The 13,580-nt window shown below is 40.3% G+C and overlaps 1 protein-coding gene across 3 annotated transcripts in view; it reads right to left on the bottom strand.

Moving 5' to 3' along the window:
* Positions 1-5,712: 5,712 nt before the first annotated feature.
* SMAD9 (SMAD family member 9) overlaps positions 5,713-13,580 on the bottom strand; it is a 23,027-nt gene continuing 15,159 nt past the window's right edge. For all 3 annotated transcript variants that reach the window (XM_024755658.1, XM_024755657.1, XM_024755656.1), the window contains 2 exons: positions 9,243-9,499; positions 5,713-6,346 (listed from right to left, as the gene is read on the bottom strand). In XM_024755658.1, coding sequence (XP_024611426.1) covers positions 6,203-6,346; positions 9,243-9,499 — 401 coding nt within the window. In that variant the 3' untranslated portion in view covers positions 5,713-6,202. The remainder of the gene's footprint in view (positions 6,347-9,242; positions 9,500-13,580) is intronic.

The raw sequence follows: 13,580 nt of genomic DNA, 5'->3' as shown, positions 1-13,580 counted from the left end.
GAGGGAAACGCAAGAGGGAGGGGATATGGGAATATATGTATACATATAGCTGATTCACTTTGTTATACAGCAGAAACTAACACACCACTGTAAAGCAATCATACTCCAATAAAGATGTTTAAAAAAAAAAAATTGTAGGTGCTTCCAAACAGGCATGCCTGTGCTTTGTGATGAGAAGCTACTCCCACCTGAGGCTTCTGGATGAAGCAAAGAAAAAGTTTCATCAACATTCCACACGTTTATGACTAGTTATCTAGCACACCACCCCTAAGCAGAGTGGCTTCCCATAATCACCTCCCTGCCCAACCCACAATGTTAAGTGTTGGCTGAGCTTAGCTGAGGGGTTCTCGTGGTCGGGCTTGGGGTGTCTCCTGAGGCTGCATTCAGATGGGAGTATGGCTGTGGTTGGTACATTCAAGACAGCTTCTCATCCTCCAGAGCAGGGCTCAGCAAACTGGGACACCCCACCCCAGGCCAGATCCAACCCACAGCTCATTTCTGTACTGCCGCAGGCTAATAATAGTTTTTACAGTCTTAAATGGTTGAAAACAAATCAAAAGAAAATCATCTCATGATGTGAAAATTATATGAAATTCAAATTTCAATGTCTTAAGGTTTCATTGGAACACAGCCATGACCATCCACTTACATATTGTTTAGGGTGGCTTTTGCACTGCACTGGCAGAGCTGCGTAGTTATAACAGTCACAAAGGCCACATGGCCTGCAAAGCTGAAAATATTTACTGTCTGCCCCTTGATAGAAAAAGTCTTCTTACCGCTACTCCTGAGCCTCTCTCCACAGGCATCTTCATTAAACATCAGTGGGTTATTTTTAGAATGTTTAGTTTTCTTCTTTCTAAATGATGAGGTTAGAGAAAATTTAGTCTGTCACTTGCAAACATTATCTCCAAATAACATACTGCAGGTGTGAGTAATTTCTGGCTTAAAAAACACAAACCTGAATATAATTTTCATTATATTTACTCCATTTAACATCATCTTTCAGATTACTGGAGTAGATCTGAGGCCACACATAACATTATTATCAGATGCGTGCAAATAATGGAATCATCAGTGATCATACAGAGATAAATTTTCAGAACTGTTACCTTTTTTATGCTCCTTGTTACATCAGAATTCCTATGCATCTTGTCTTTGCTCAAATTCACATTTTGAAAATAAGTGCTTAGAATAAAAACAATTTTAACAGTTTAACTGTCAAAGCTATCTTCCCTTGGTACAGCTGTGCAGCTGCATATTTGCAAACTAAATCCTAAGCGTGCTTCTCCCATCCCCACCGGCTGCAGCATGGTCACTGGACATGTAATTGAAGGCTTGCAATTATTTTTATTTTGAAGAGATTAAATAATTGCTGATTTTAAAAAAGGAGAATGAGACAAATACCATTTCTGCCTTTATAATGTGAACCCCAAATGCCTTTCTAAACAAACAACAGCTGGAAAATGCTGAACAGGAATAGATACAATCCTTGCCCTTAAAAAGCTCCCAGCTTCATAGAGATGGATGGACAAGAAAACAGTATGGTGCAGGAATTGATAACTGACTGTCGATGAGCACAAATTATGATGGGAACACAGAGATCAGGCACCTAGGCTGGTTTAGACATGTCTGGGAGACTTGCTAAGGGAACTGATGGGAGGGAAGGCAAGGTGGGTCAGCCCAGAAGCTTTCCTGGGTACCCGTCCAGGGCCCGACAGAGGTGTCATTGCTTGGTCCCCTGCAGCCTGTCACAACTGAGAGCACACTGACCTTTATTGGTTTACTTGTTCATTTCCTCCACAGATGATAAGCTTCTTTAAGGCAGAAACTGTGTCGTCATTGCCATCTATGGTGCCTGCCTGGTAGTAGCTGATGCACAAGAATCATCTAATAAACGAGTATGTGGAAGTTCCTAGGATGATGAAAATATTCCTTCTCTTAGATGGGCTGACGTTTAAAGACAATATCTTATGTCTATACAGTGATATATTTAAAATTCTGTACTAGTTAGTGGTTGAAGTGCCAATACCAAATTTTGGTTGCGAGAACAGGGTCAGGAACCATGGGAGGTGCAAAGACAAGCAAGATACAAACACTGCTTTCCATAAACTTACAGCTTCATAATCCTCACCTGTATCGAACCAGAATAGCTTGTCTTTCATCTGTTTACATTTTGGAACTCCACAAAATATTTCTTTTGACTAAAGGGCTCCATTTCTTTAAAAAAGGAAAACTTTGATCAAGTTAAGGCAGCTAAGTTTTCTCAAAATATTTACATATTTAACCCCCTCCATTTATAGACTGGAAGGAAATTTAAATGGAGGGAATAGAACATTTACATTTTTAGATATGTTCATATTCCTCCTGGATTTCATCTTAGTTTTTCCTCAGTTGCCTTCTGTAGCACCTTTCTAATAGGTAATATATAGCAATGTACAGATGTATGCAGTAATAAAATTGTTCATTCTCTCCTATATACTGTAATATCACTTAATATTTGCTAATATCCAGAAAAAAAGCTTCTATGCATATCCTTTCTAAAACTACTGCAAAGTATCTTCAAAGTTCTATATTCTTTTCTATTTTATATATGAATATATGTTTTTCTATTTTATATATAAATGTGTATACGTTAATCCCAACCTCCTAATTTATCCCTCCCTGCAAGGTTCTATATTTAATGCCAGTTATTCTGAGGTGTTTAATTCAAAACTGTTACCTGATTTCTCTATAGGATGTTGGATTTCAAAAACATCCTATTTTCAAAATAGGACGGTTTAAGATCATCTTAAGGACTCATATGCAAGAAATCCTTCTATGACGTCTGCAGGGAAAAATGAGGCAAAAGACACATAGGTACAGTATTCTTTATTATAAACAATCAGGTAACAGTGTAAGTGTGCATTTGAAGGATAACTGAAGCCTAGCTACAGTAAACAAAAACGTTACTTAAATAGAAATAGTTTCTTTTTTGTTGGTTTTACATTAATTTGAATTTAACATATGCCAGGATCACCTAATCTTGTCATATAGTTCAGCTGTTAAATCCTTAATAGGAAAAGACAAAATTTGGAATGCATGTTATATTTTGCTTTATTTGTTGACTATATATACCAAATATTCAGGACATACTCAAAGTTAAGCAGGTGCTTAAAGTCTAGCAAGTGGTACTTATAAAATGCTTTTGTTGCTGTGATGGGGGTATTCAGTTCCTAAGAAGACAATGAAAAGGAAATTCTAAATGCTAGGTTGTTGTACAACTTTTCCTGATTTATACTGAGTGTAAAAAAAAAGAAAAGAATAACAAAACATACATGTATTGAGAAGTGGCATCTTAATAGTTCCAAAGCACTGGCAGGTATTAAAATATCATCTAACTAAAACAAACTTTTCACATCTCAAATTTTTAACAAAAAAACCACAAAAACCCGGCTTGAACAACACCATGAATGTTCTGGGTCTTGTGAGCAGTCCAGATGTTGTTATTCTCTATTGCACAACCCTTGTCTATGGCAACCTTAAACATGTTTGGCTGATGCAATTAATGGCTTAGCATGTCCACTTTGCTCACTATCCTATAAAAGAATGCTATGACACTTTTTGGATTGTCTGTCTCAAGGAATGAATGCTAAATGAGCACATTTAGAAGTTTGAAATCAAATACTGCATTACTATTTTTAACAATTCTTGCCAGCAAAAATGTTAAAAGGCTGATTTAAAATGTGACTTACAGTGACTGAAGGATTAACTTCTCATCAATTCTAAATTCTCTGAATTTCACAGTATCTTAATAAAGGCTTTTGGTGAGATAGGACTGGTAATGATGCATATGTACCACTTTAATCATTTATTTTTTGAAGAAATAATTTGGATTCACTGGAATATTCTGGCCTGGTTTCTTCCCAAAGCTGCATGAAAATTCAATGTATTTTTTCATGTCATTTATAAGCAACTAGTACCGATTAATCCTGTAAAAGTATAAGATTACCAGAGGAGGAGTTTGACCACTGATGGAGAGATTCAGAAAACTGTGTTTGCTCTCTGGAGCCCAAACCACGTGTACCTAATGCTCTTTCATGCAACAGTACTTGTATGAGGATGACTTCACCATATTAATGCCTTTTCCAAGAAAAGGGGAGATGGGGAAATTACTGGAAAATAGGGAAGCAAAAGGCGAAAAACTCAATTTTGAGACACAGAAGAAGAGTAGCATTTATCCAAGGAAGTCTTCAACCATTACTTGATTGCTCAGAAGAGAAGGGAAATCAGCTTCAAAATAGAGATAATTAAGAAAATTATACTTTTTTCAAGCATAAGAAAGATTGCATGGTTTGTTTTAAAAGTTCTTGAAACATGAAGATGATTCTACAAACAGATTTACTCTTAAGACTCTCAGCCCCAGAGGGCTGGGACGGGTCTCTTGTTTACATTCGATTCCACAGTACCTAACATTGTGCCAGGCACATACATAGTTGATGAACCAATATACTACGGAGTTTGCTAAACACTAAATGGACCACCTAGCTTTAATGTAAAATGTAATATTTTCTATTGTATATAGAGAAGCTTCTATTAGGTAACACTAGTCATTACAAGAGGTGACAGCAGTAGCTCACACATACATCTTTTTCACATGATCATTCCTACCTTGAATACAATTTAATGAGAAACAACTACTATGCACTAATGCTAGAAAGAGTTGAGACAGAATGTATAAATGAAGAAACCTCCTGGATCACTGAAGTACCGTCTGTTACAAGCATAATTACCTTCTTAAATTACACATTTTATAAAGGGTGTGAAATATTTTTCCAAGCAATGCAGTGTTTAGTGGGTGGGAATTATATATATATGAAAGTACCTAGGAATTTGGGAAATTTTCCTCTCTCTATCACCCAAGGGTAAATAAGAACAGGTTTTGATGTTGTGGATACATTTTTTTAAATGTCCTGTTATTCAGAACCACTGTTCCTCAGAAATGACAGGGATTGTGAAATTATTATCTTACTTGGGAAGTTATTTCCAGGTATGAAGCTTTAGTTTTAGAAGAGGCTACCACATATGACCAGCAGATCATTTAATCAATACAGACACTAAGTTAAATAACTCAAATTTGATCCCAGCAGTGTGTCTAGATTTGAGTCATCTGTGAATAGTTAGTATTTGCCAACATGTGAGGAAAATGTGGCAAAAGGCACGCCCTCACCTAGAGACTTTGAACATGGGGATGTGAGAAGGTATAAGTAAACAGGGTGCTTTTGTCCAATGCTCTTAGTTTACTGCTTCCGCACACAGGACTGACTGACATACATGGCCGTAGAGCTCACTGTGCAGACTCAGAAATCTGCAGAGCTGCCTGACACGAATCAACAGGAAAACAGGAACCCGAGATTTCCTATGTGGAAAGCAGGCATCTTCCGTGGGTGATTCTCAGACTAAGTTCTGGTCTTATTTTGCAATTGGGGGATATAGCTCATTTCATGCTATTTTCATATGTATCTTCCCATATTAGACTCTTCTTTTTTTTTTTTTACAGTGGTAGATAATGAGGCAACATGACTTTCAGCTTCACAGTTTCTTTCTTTTCCCATCACAGTTTAATTTGTTTAAAATGTACCGTTCATATCAGCACAATAGTCCAGCTATAGGCATTTCAACTTCAGAAATAAAGTTTATGTGACTTATCTTACATAACTGATTTTAAAAGCTTGATTTTTTTTGGCCAGTAGCACTAACAGTGAGGTTATTTCAATTTTATGGGTTTGGTAGCTTTGTTTTGTCCTAAAGTGTTATTTGCTCTAGTGCTGCTAGTACCTGATTTTTGCTACGTAAACAGTTTTAATATTTTTCCAGATTGGCCACACAACATGCCTTACATGACATGGTGGACTAAAGCGGCCTTTATTCTACCAACACCCTTCAAATACTGTTCCTACAGTTGCCTCTCATTTGTTCTCTCCCACAAAAGAAGCTGCTGCTTATTAGAGCGTAGGCACAAAAAACCTGCTTTTCTAATTGCACTGTACTGGCATCAGGTTAACTAGAAAGCACAAAACAAATGGTGATACAAAATGTGAATAGTATATATTATATGTATTTACACATGTACTTAGAAACTTCAGTTAGTTGCAAATCTGAAATGATATAAGCCACTGCCTGCAATAGCATCTATCCTATAGAAATGTGGATGAAGACAAGACTGTTAAGACACTGAAGAAATCGGGTTGTGTGGAGAGCCCATTTGAGTCAGAACTTTGTCCAACCACTGCAGTGGTCCATGAAGGTGAATCTCAATCCAGCAGGGCGTGCTTGTGACATCCTGGCGATGATACTCGGCTCCCCAACCCTGAAAAGCAAAAACGGAGCGGAGTGATTGTGCCAGACTCTACAGGCAGCCTTCAGAGGCCCCAGCAGGCCCGGTGGACACAGCCCACCCAACCAGGGGCAGCTCCTGGGACCTGAGAGCGTGAACTCTACGTTCCTGCAAGTACAGGACGACTTTTGCATCAACCAGATACCCTGAGTCCCCATCCATGGCTTCCTCCTGGGTTCACAACTAAATTCATGGACCTAGAGAGGGCCTGGGTTCTAGCCATGCCGGAGACCCTGGCAAATCACTTCCTCTTCCACAGGGAAAGGAGCTTGAACTCATGTTCACCCCCTAATGCTGAAGACCCATGTTTTGTACAAGATGGTTGCTCACTACAGACCAATGACTGGATCTGAACGTTGTAAAGCGAGGGCTGAGGGTGCTCTTGGTTATTCAGGATTGATGAACAAAGCTTGTTTCTGCTCTCCCCCGCTGGCTCACTTCTGGCAATTTGCCATTTGTGACCATCCATAGGAGAGACAGTAAAAATAGAGATATTAAGTTTAGTCAACATCCATCACCTCACATGGTTGCAATTTTTTCTTGTGATGAGAACTTGTATATTTCTTTTACACCGATCACCTGTAATTATATTTGCTAGGGATTTATGTTTTTAAAAGTCCCTGCAATATAATAACAGTTTATTTTCTGTGAATTGTGTAGTTTTATGAATTTAAAGGTTGCATATCTGAGAAATACATCTTGCTGATCTTAAGAAAATAAGATTTCTGTGCAAGCTTATGTTACAGTGAAATAATTACGTCTGAGATATTGGCATTTCATCCTAATCTGAAAAACACAGGCCTAGACAAAAGTAACTGCAAGTCAAATGGTTGTTTGTTAATGGCAATTTTACGCCCTCTGCTGGCTCTGAAGCATCAGAACGTTTGAAAAGATTTTCAGGTATTTAATTGCCTGACTGTGTGAAAATACTTTTAAAGCTTAACAGTAAATTTGAATAAAACTGCTTTGTCACCATGAAAGAAATGGATTCAAGAAGTCAGTTTTTCAACTGGAAACTCTATTCTTATTTTTTAAATAATTACTAAAATTATATATACAATAAAGACATAATGGACTTCCCTAGTGGTGCAGTGGTTAAGAATCCTCCTGCCAATGCAGGGAACACCACGGGTTCGAGCCCTGGTCTGAAAAGATCCCACATGCTGCAGAGCAACTAAGCCCATACACCACAACTACTGAGCCTGCGCTCTAGAGTTTGCAAGCCCCAACTACTGAGCCCGCGTGCCACAACTACTGAAACCCGCGCGCCTAGAGCCCGTGCTCTGCAACAAGAGAAGCCACCGCAATGAGAAGCCCGCGCAACACAACGAAGAGTAGCCCTGCTCGCCGCAACTAGAGAAAGCCTGCGTGCAGCAACAAAGACCCAACACAGCCAAAAATAAATAAATAAATATTTTTTAAAAAGTATAGAAAAACAGGACACATTTTTCAAGATAATTTTAAAGGATTAATAAATAAATTTTACTTTGAAAAAACCTGCAACAAGCCATACTGATTCCTTGGATGAATATATGACAATGGGAAAACATATACTCAGTTTGATAAACAAGCTCAGATTTGGAAAAATTAGAATTATTTGCAAGTGCTTTGCGAGGGATGAAATAGCAGATGATGAAAGTGAGGTCTTTAGCTTCAACGTGCAAATCCAGTTTTTTTCCTTCCTGCTAAGTAACTTTTCCTCCGTTCTCCAACCTTCACATCAATTTTAATAAGATCTAATTTGATAAATTCAACAAATATTCATAAACAGAACATCTACTGCTGTCTCAGAATTAATCACAAGCCCCATAATGTTTCTATTCCAATTTGTTTATACCTTTATAAACAGCACTTAATTCATACTATCTTGTATTAGAGTCAGTTCTGTCTGTTTTGTAGCTTATTTATAAATATGACTGCTCCATTTGCCCGTATGTTGTAAGAGTAAGGAGAATGTCTTATTTGATTCAGGTAAATTCACCAACATTTACTGAGTGACCATAGGTGGTCAGCAGTTTGAGGGATGGAAGAATCTCTGTAGCATTAAGTTCTATACAATTATCATTGTCACTTTATCTTATGTGTTAAAAAAAATCAGATAACTATCTTAACTTGGTTTTCCTCCAAAGTAATATGCTTAAGAATTTTCTTAAAATTGCTAAACAAGAGATACCATACTCGTGGAGGAGCTCTTCCAAAAAACAACTGACATATGTACACTACCAAATGTAAAATAGATAGCTAGTAGGAAGCAGCCGCATAGCACAGCGAGATCGGCTCCGTGCTGTGTGACCATCTAGAGGGGTGGGATAGGGAGGGTGGGAGGGAGACTCAAGAGGGAGGGGATATGGGGATATGTATACGTATAGCTGATTCACTTTGTTGTACAGCAGAAACTAACACACCGTTGTAAGGCAATTATACTCCAATAAAGATGTTAAAAAAAAAAAAGATAGCATAGCTACCTTGTTTGATCAGTTGTTAGTTAGGGGAGCAGGGATTTGATTTGAAATCTGTTTGCTTACAGAGCTCATGCTTTTCCCAGTTAAGCTCCTGATCAGGCAAGTTGTACATTGTTTAGTAAAATTTGGACTCTGTAGTTTCCCTACTCTTGCCATTACCTGTAAGTAAAATTTTGACTTCTAAGATATTGTTCATTTTACTTTTACTGTAAAATTTATAATAAAAATTTAAATTAAATTTGTATTTACTTTAAAAAAAAACAAAAAAAAACAATTAAAGAGAGTGCCCCCCTCTGCCCCCCGGCAAACTGCTGTCTACTTACCCTGGCTGTCTAACTGCCACATCAACCAAAGAGTGCTTTTGCTTTTATTTTTCATCTTACAATTGGGAAGCAAGCACTCCTTACCTTGACAAAACTCATCCGGATGGTGCACATCTTAGTCAACTCATAAACGACTTCAAATCCGTGATGGACAGACTGGGCAAGCAGCTGAGCGAACAGCTGGTTGTTGAAGATCTTGAGGCTGCAGCCGCTGGGGATCTTGCAGACGGTGGCCGGGTGAAAGCCGTGCTGATAGTTGCAGTTCCGGCTCTGCACAAAGATGCTGCTGTCACTCACGCACTCGGCATAGACCTCTCCCCCCACGTAGTACAGATGCACGCCTACGAGGCAAAAACAGTCTTCCAACACCAGCACCGACTTTCGCTTGGATTTATCACCCTTCCCTTCTCATCCACCTCTGTAACCTCAAGAGATGTGACTATCAACTGTGAGGTTAATTGTAATATCACCAATCATTGATTAGTACCACATGTGCCCCAAAGGCTGACTTGCTTTAATTATCATCTATATTTTTTTCATGAGTCCATTTAAAAGTGGACTGCAACCCAGGTTTACGATTAGCACCAAGAGCACAGAAGTAGGCTCTTGTGTCCTACTCCCATCACTTGCTCAATCTCACGCTGTTCCTTCTAAAAGGAAGATCTCATAATATTAGATGCGAAATAAATACATACATAATTCAGAACACATCAAAAAAAAAAAGAACTGGACACAGTGCCATGGTAATACTTAGGTGCATACACTGAACCTACTTCAGAGGGAACAATAAATGAAGTTTAAATTTTATTTCACCAACAATTATAAATCCATTTCTCTTAATTAATACCTCAAAGACACCCATTTCATTTTAAAGCTTATCACCTACAGTCATAGGTCACAGAAACAATGCCTCTTTTTACCTACAAACAGTGAACTTTGTGCCACGTTTTCAGATAAAATATAAAAACACAATCAAAATGTAGTTTATGCTACTTTATCTCACATTCTAAGAGCTGAAAGGCAAAGCATCCTGAGAAGGCTGCTGCTCAAAGTAAATTTCAGTTGTTGCTTTCCCTCCAAATGTCGGTTTAAGATTCCACGTAAATTTATAACAAGGGACTGGGGTTAGATGAGATGAAGATGTTCTAGTCTAGTGAGTATTAAAGACTAGAACAATTGTTCCCCAACCTTTTAGCAGAAACAAAATGGTCCAGCACAAAGTGTCAACATGATTGTAAATACAATCACTGTGCAGTGGCAAGGGGTTTGTAGCAATGATCCTGAATGTACTTACAGAGATAGATTTTGGATCTTTTAAAAATAAAAATAAAACATTTAAAAGTAATAGAATTGACCTCCAGGGGTTCTCAGACCCTGGTGTGCGTAACTCTGCATTTAGGAAACATTTCGGACACAGCCACAGCAATGGAGGCACTTCTGCATTATACTTCCCGCCAGCTTTATGGCTTCCTTTTCCCATCTCCTTTCCCTTAATACAGTTTTAGAGAAGAGTGGTTTTCAGTATTATGTATCCCAACCATAGACTCCAACACAGTCTGAAGAAATGGACCCAGGGTCACAATGATAAAGCACAGCTCTTGATATTCAGGCCAAGGCTCCCCTCTCAGCACCTAGATCAGAGCAGCTCCCCTCCTCTGCTCAGCCTTCCTCTCCCTTTTCTTCCTCATCTCCATCATTCTTTCCCCTGAACGGCCCGGGGTCTGACGCCTCGTGGCCCTGGCCGTGAGGAGAAGGCAGAAGGACTGTCTTAATTAGCTGGGACATAGTTACTTGGCTGCAGCGACATGTTGGAGGTTAGGCAGGGGCAAAGCCAAGCGACTTCCTTTAAAAACTCCCAGGGGGAAGGCCTGCCTCTGGGGTAGCTGTGAGTTTTTTCCAAGTGAGAGCAGGCAGGTGGTAAACGAGCCAGAACGTGAGGCTGCTAAGTGTTTAGTATGTCTTTGAACTGAATGACCTTCAAATATACAATCCCCCCAGAACCTAATAAGGAGAACAGATGTTTGTCATCTGACTCTGGTGTTTATTTAGGGGAGGATTTTCAGTCCTGTTAAAGTCTTATCCGCAGCCACAGACATGCTGGCAGAGCATGGAAAGCAGAGAAGAGACCGAACAAGGAGGCAGTAGTTTAGCATCCTGAGCGAGAAGAGGGGGCAGAGCCGACGGGATGCACCTGCAGAAGCCCAAGACCGGCCTCAGTACGGGGACCGGGGCGAATTCAACCCCACTGCGAAGGAGGCTGGATTTGGGCTAGAGACAGCAGTATCGAAGGAGTCAAGTAAGCAAGGGATTTTATTTGCATCCATTTGACAGGCCAGAAGAGTGGCTTCAAACCACATGTGTGAGATGCTAGATCGCCATAGAGAACAGTGAGCAGTAAGGGTAAACGCCCAAAGAAGGCGCTACCTGAGGTGAGAGAGAAGCCAGGCTACGGGGTCCTCGGGCAAGTTGCACCCACACCTCGGACGACCTCTCTTCCGGGGCTGCATCTTTCTTCCTCTGAGTTTTCCATCTGTGTGTGCCTGCACCCACCCTGTAGGAGATTAGGGAGTCTGGAGTCCTGGGTGGTGGTTAACTAGGACTCTGTGGGCTTGATTTGGATCTACTGAGTCAGACTGCAGGTCGGTCCCTTCTGGCATCTTCTGAAGCCTTGAGTGACAGAGATGATGGAGGGGAAGCGGGGAAGGACAGCGGCTCAGTTAGGCTTGTGAGTGGGTTCCAATGCTGTGGAACCCACTAACAGTCAGAGGGGGACGTCCCAAAGTGGAAGGAATATGCATGGATCCCCTCCAGAGTGGGAGTGGGGGTGGGGAAAGGATATCCCTGCAGAAAGTAGATCTCATCACCCCACAGCCCAGCTCAGAGAACCCTGATGCCTCTCCACTCTGCTTGGAAAACACCTTGAACTTATGAGCACAAACTCAACACCTTCCCTGGAGTTTGTAATTGATATTCCCCTTGGCTTTGCTGCCCTCTCTTTTGTACAACTATTTTATTTTCTTTTTTTTCCCATTAAAAAATGCACTATTTATTGAAATACAAGTGAATTATCCAACTAGTCGCTGTGAAGGAAGTGTAGTCATCCTGACTTAGAAACTCTATGAAATGCAGGGTGACATTCTTTTGCGTCCAGGCCATCTAAGGTAAGATCAAGATTTCAGAGAAACCCAAAGGCAAAGGGCCTCACCGGTCTTTACTCCCCATCAAAGATGCGCAACTATTGTAAAATCTGGCTGACTGTCAGGACCCTCTGGAGCTTGAGGAAAGTGCATATTTCTGAGGGTGATTAATGATGATACTCTCAGAAATTCCTTATGTAGTTAGACATATACTTAAATATATGGGAGAAAGGATACGACGTCTGAGATCTGCTTCAAAATACTCTTGTAAAAATACTGTGATGAGACAGGGGAAAAGGATGGTACAGAATGTGACTCATTATTAAAGCTGGAGATGGTCATATGAAAATTTGTTACATGACTCTACTTTTGTGTAAGCTTGAAATTTTCCAAAATAAAAAAATTTTTTAAATGTATGATCAAAAAATAATGTAAAAGTAAAAATTTCCAGATCTACACCGGGGCTTTGGTCCAGAGGATGGAGGTAGGCCCGCCCAGGACAGTGCCTGCAGCTGTGCACTGCACAAACCCAGGGTGTGCCTCAGTCTTCCAAGATTTGTACAGTTACTAGAAGACTCCTCCAGCAGATGGCAGTAACTTCTCTTGAGAAATGGGTTCCTTCCAATTCACACAAAGCCACTTCTGGGCTGGTAGCAGAATCAGTTCCCTAAAGCTGTACTTGAAGACTTTTAAGTCTCTCTGGACAATATGATGAACAAGCAGCTTTGGTCCCAACTGACCTACACTGAATGCCCACTGTGCCTCACACACTCGGCGACTCTGCCGGGGTGGGAGAACCGTGATGCTTTCTCTCTCACCACTACTTCAGTGACCCCAGCATGCCTGGACATGCCCGGTCCCACCCCATCTTCACAGGAGCAACAAAACCCACTAGAGGAAATTTATAAAATACAGAGAAGCAAAGAATAAAGATCGGCCACAAATCCACAGCCCAGAAATATTCAAAGCTAATATCTGTCATATACCTTTCAGTCTTTTATGTGCACATTTTAAACAAAATTAGGATCATCCTCTACAGGATCTTTTATAACCTTTTTTTCACATTTTAAAATAGTGTGGGGCTTCCCTGGTGGCGCAGTGGTTGAGAGTCCGCCTGCCGATGCAGGGGACACGGGTTCGTGCCCTGGTCCAGGAGGATCCCACATGCCGCAGAGCGGCTGGGCCTGTGAGCCATGGCTGCTGAGCCTGTGCGTCAGGAGCCTGTGCTGCACAACGGGAGAGGCCACAGTGGTGAGAGGCCCGCGTACCACAAAAAAAAAGGAAG

Source organism: Neophocaena asiaeorientalis, unplaced genomic scaffold (assembly GCF_003031525.2).
Source record: "Neophocaena asiaeorientalis asiaeorientalis breed wild unplaced genomic scaffold, Neophocaena_asiaeorientalis_V1.1 scaffold59, whole genome shotgun sequence".
Taxonomy (NCBI): Eukaryota; Metazoa; Chordata; class Mammalia; order Artiodactyla; family Phocoenidae; genus Neophocaena; species Neophocaena asiaeorientalis.
Note: the sequence above shows the minus strand (reverse complement) of the source record. Positions and strands in the feature narration are given on the sequence as shown.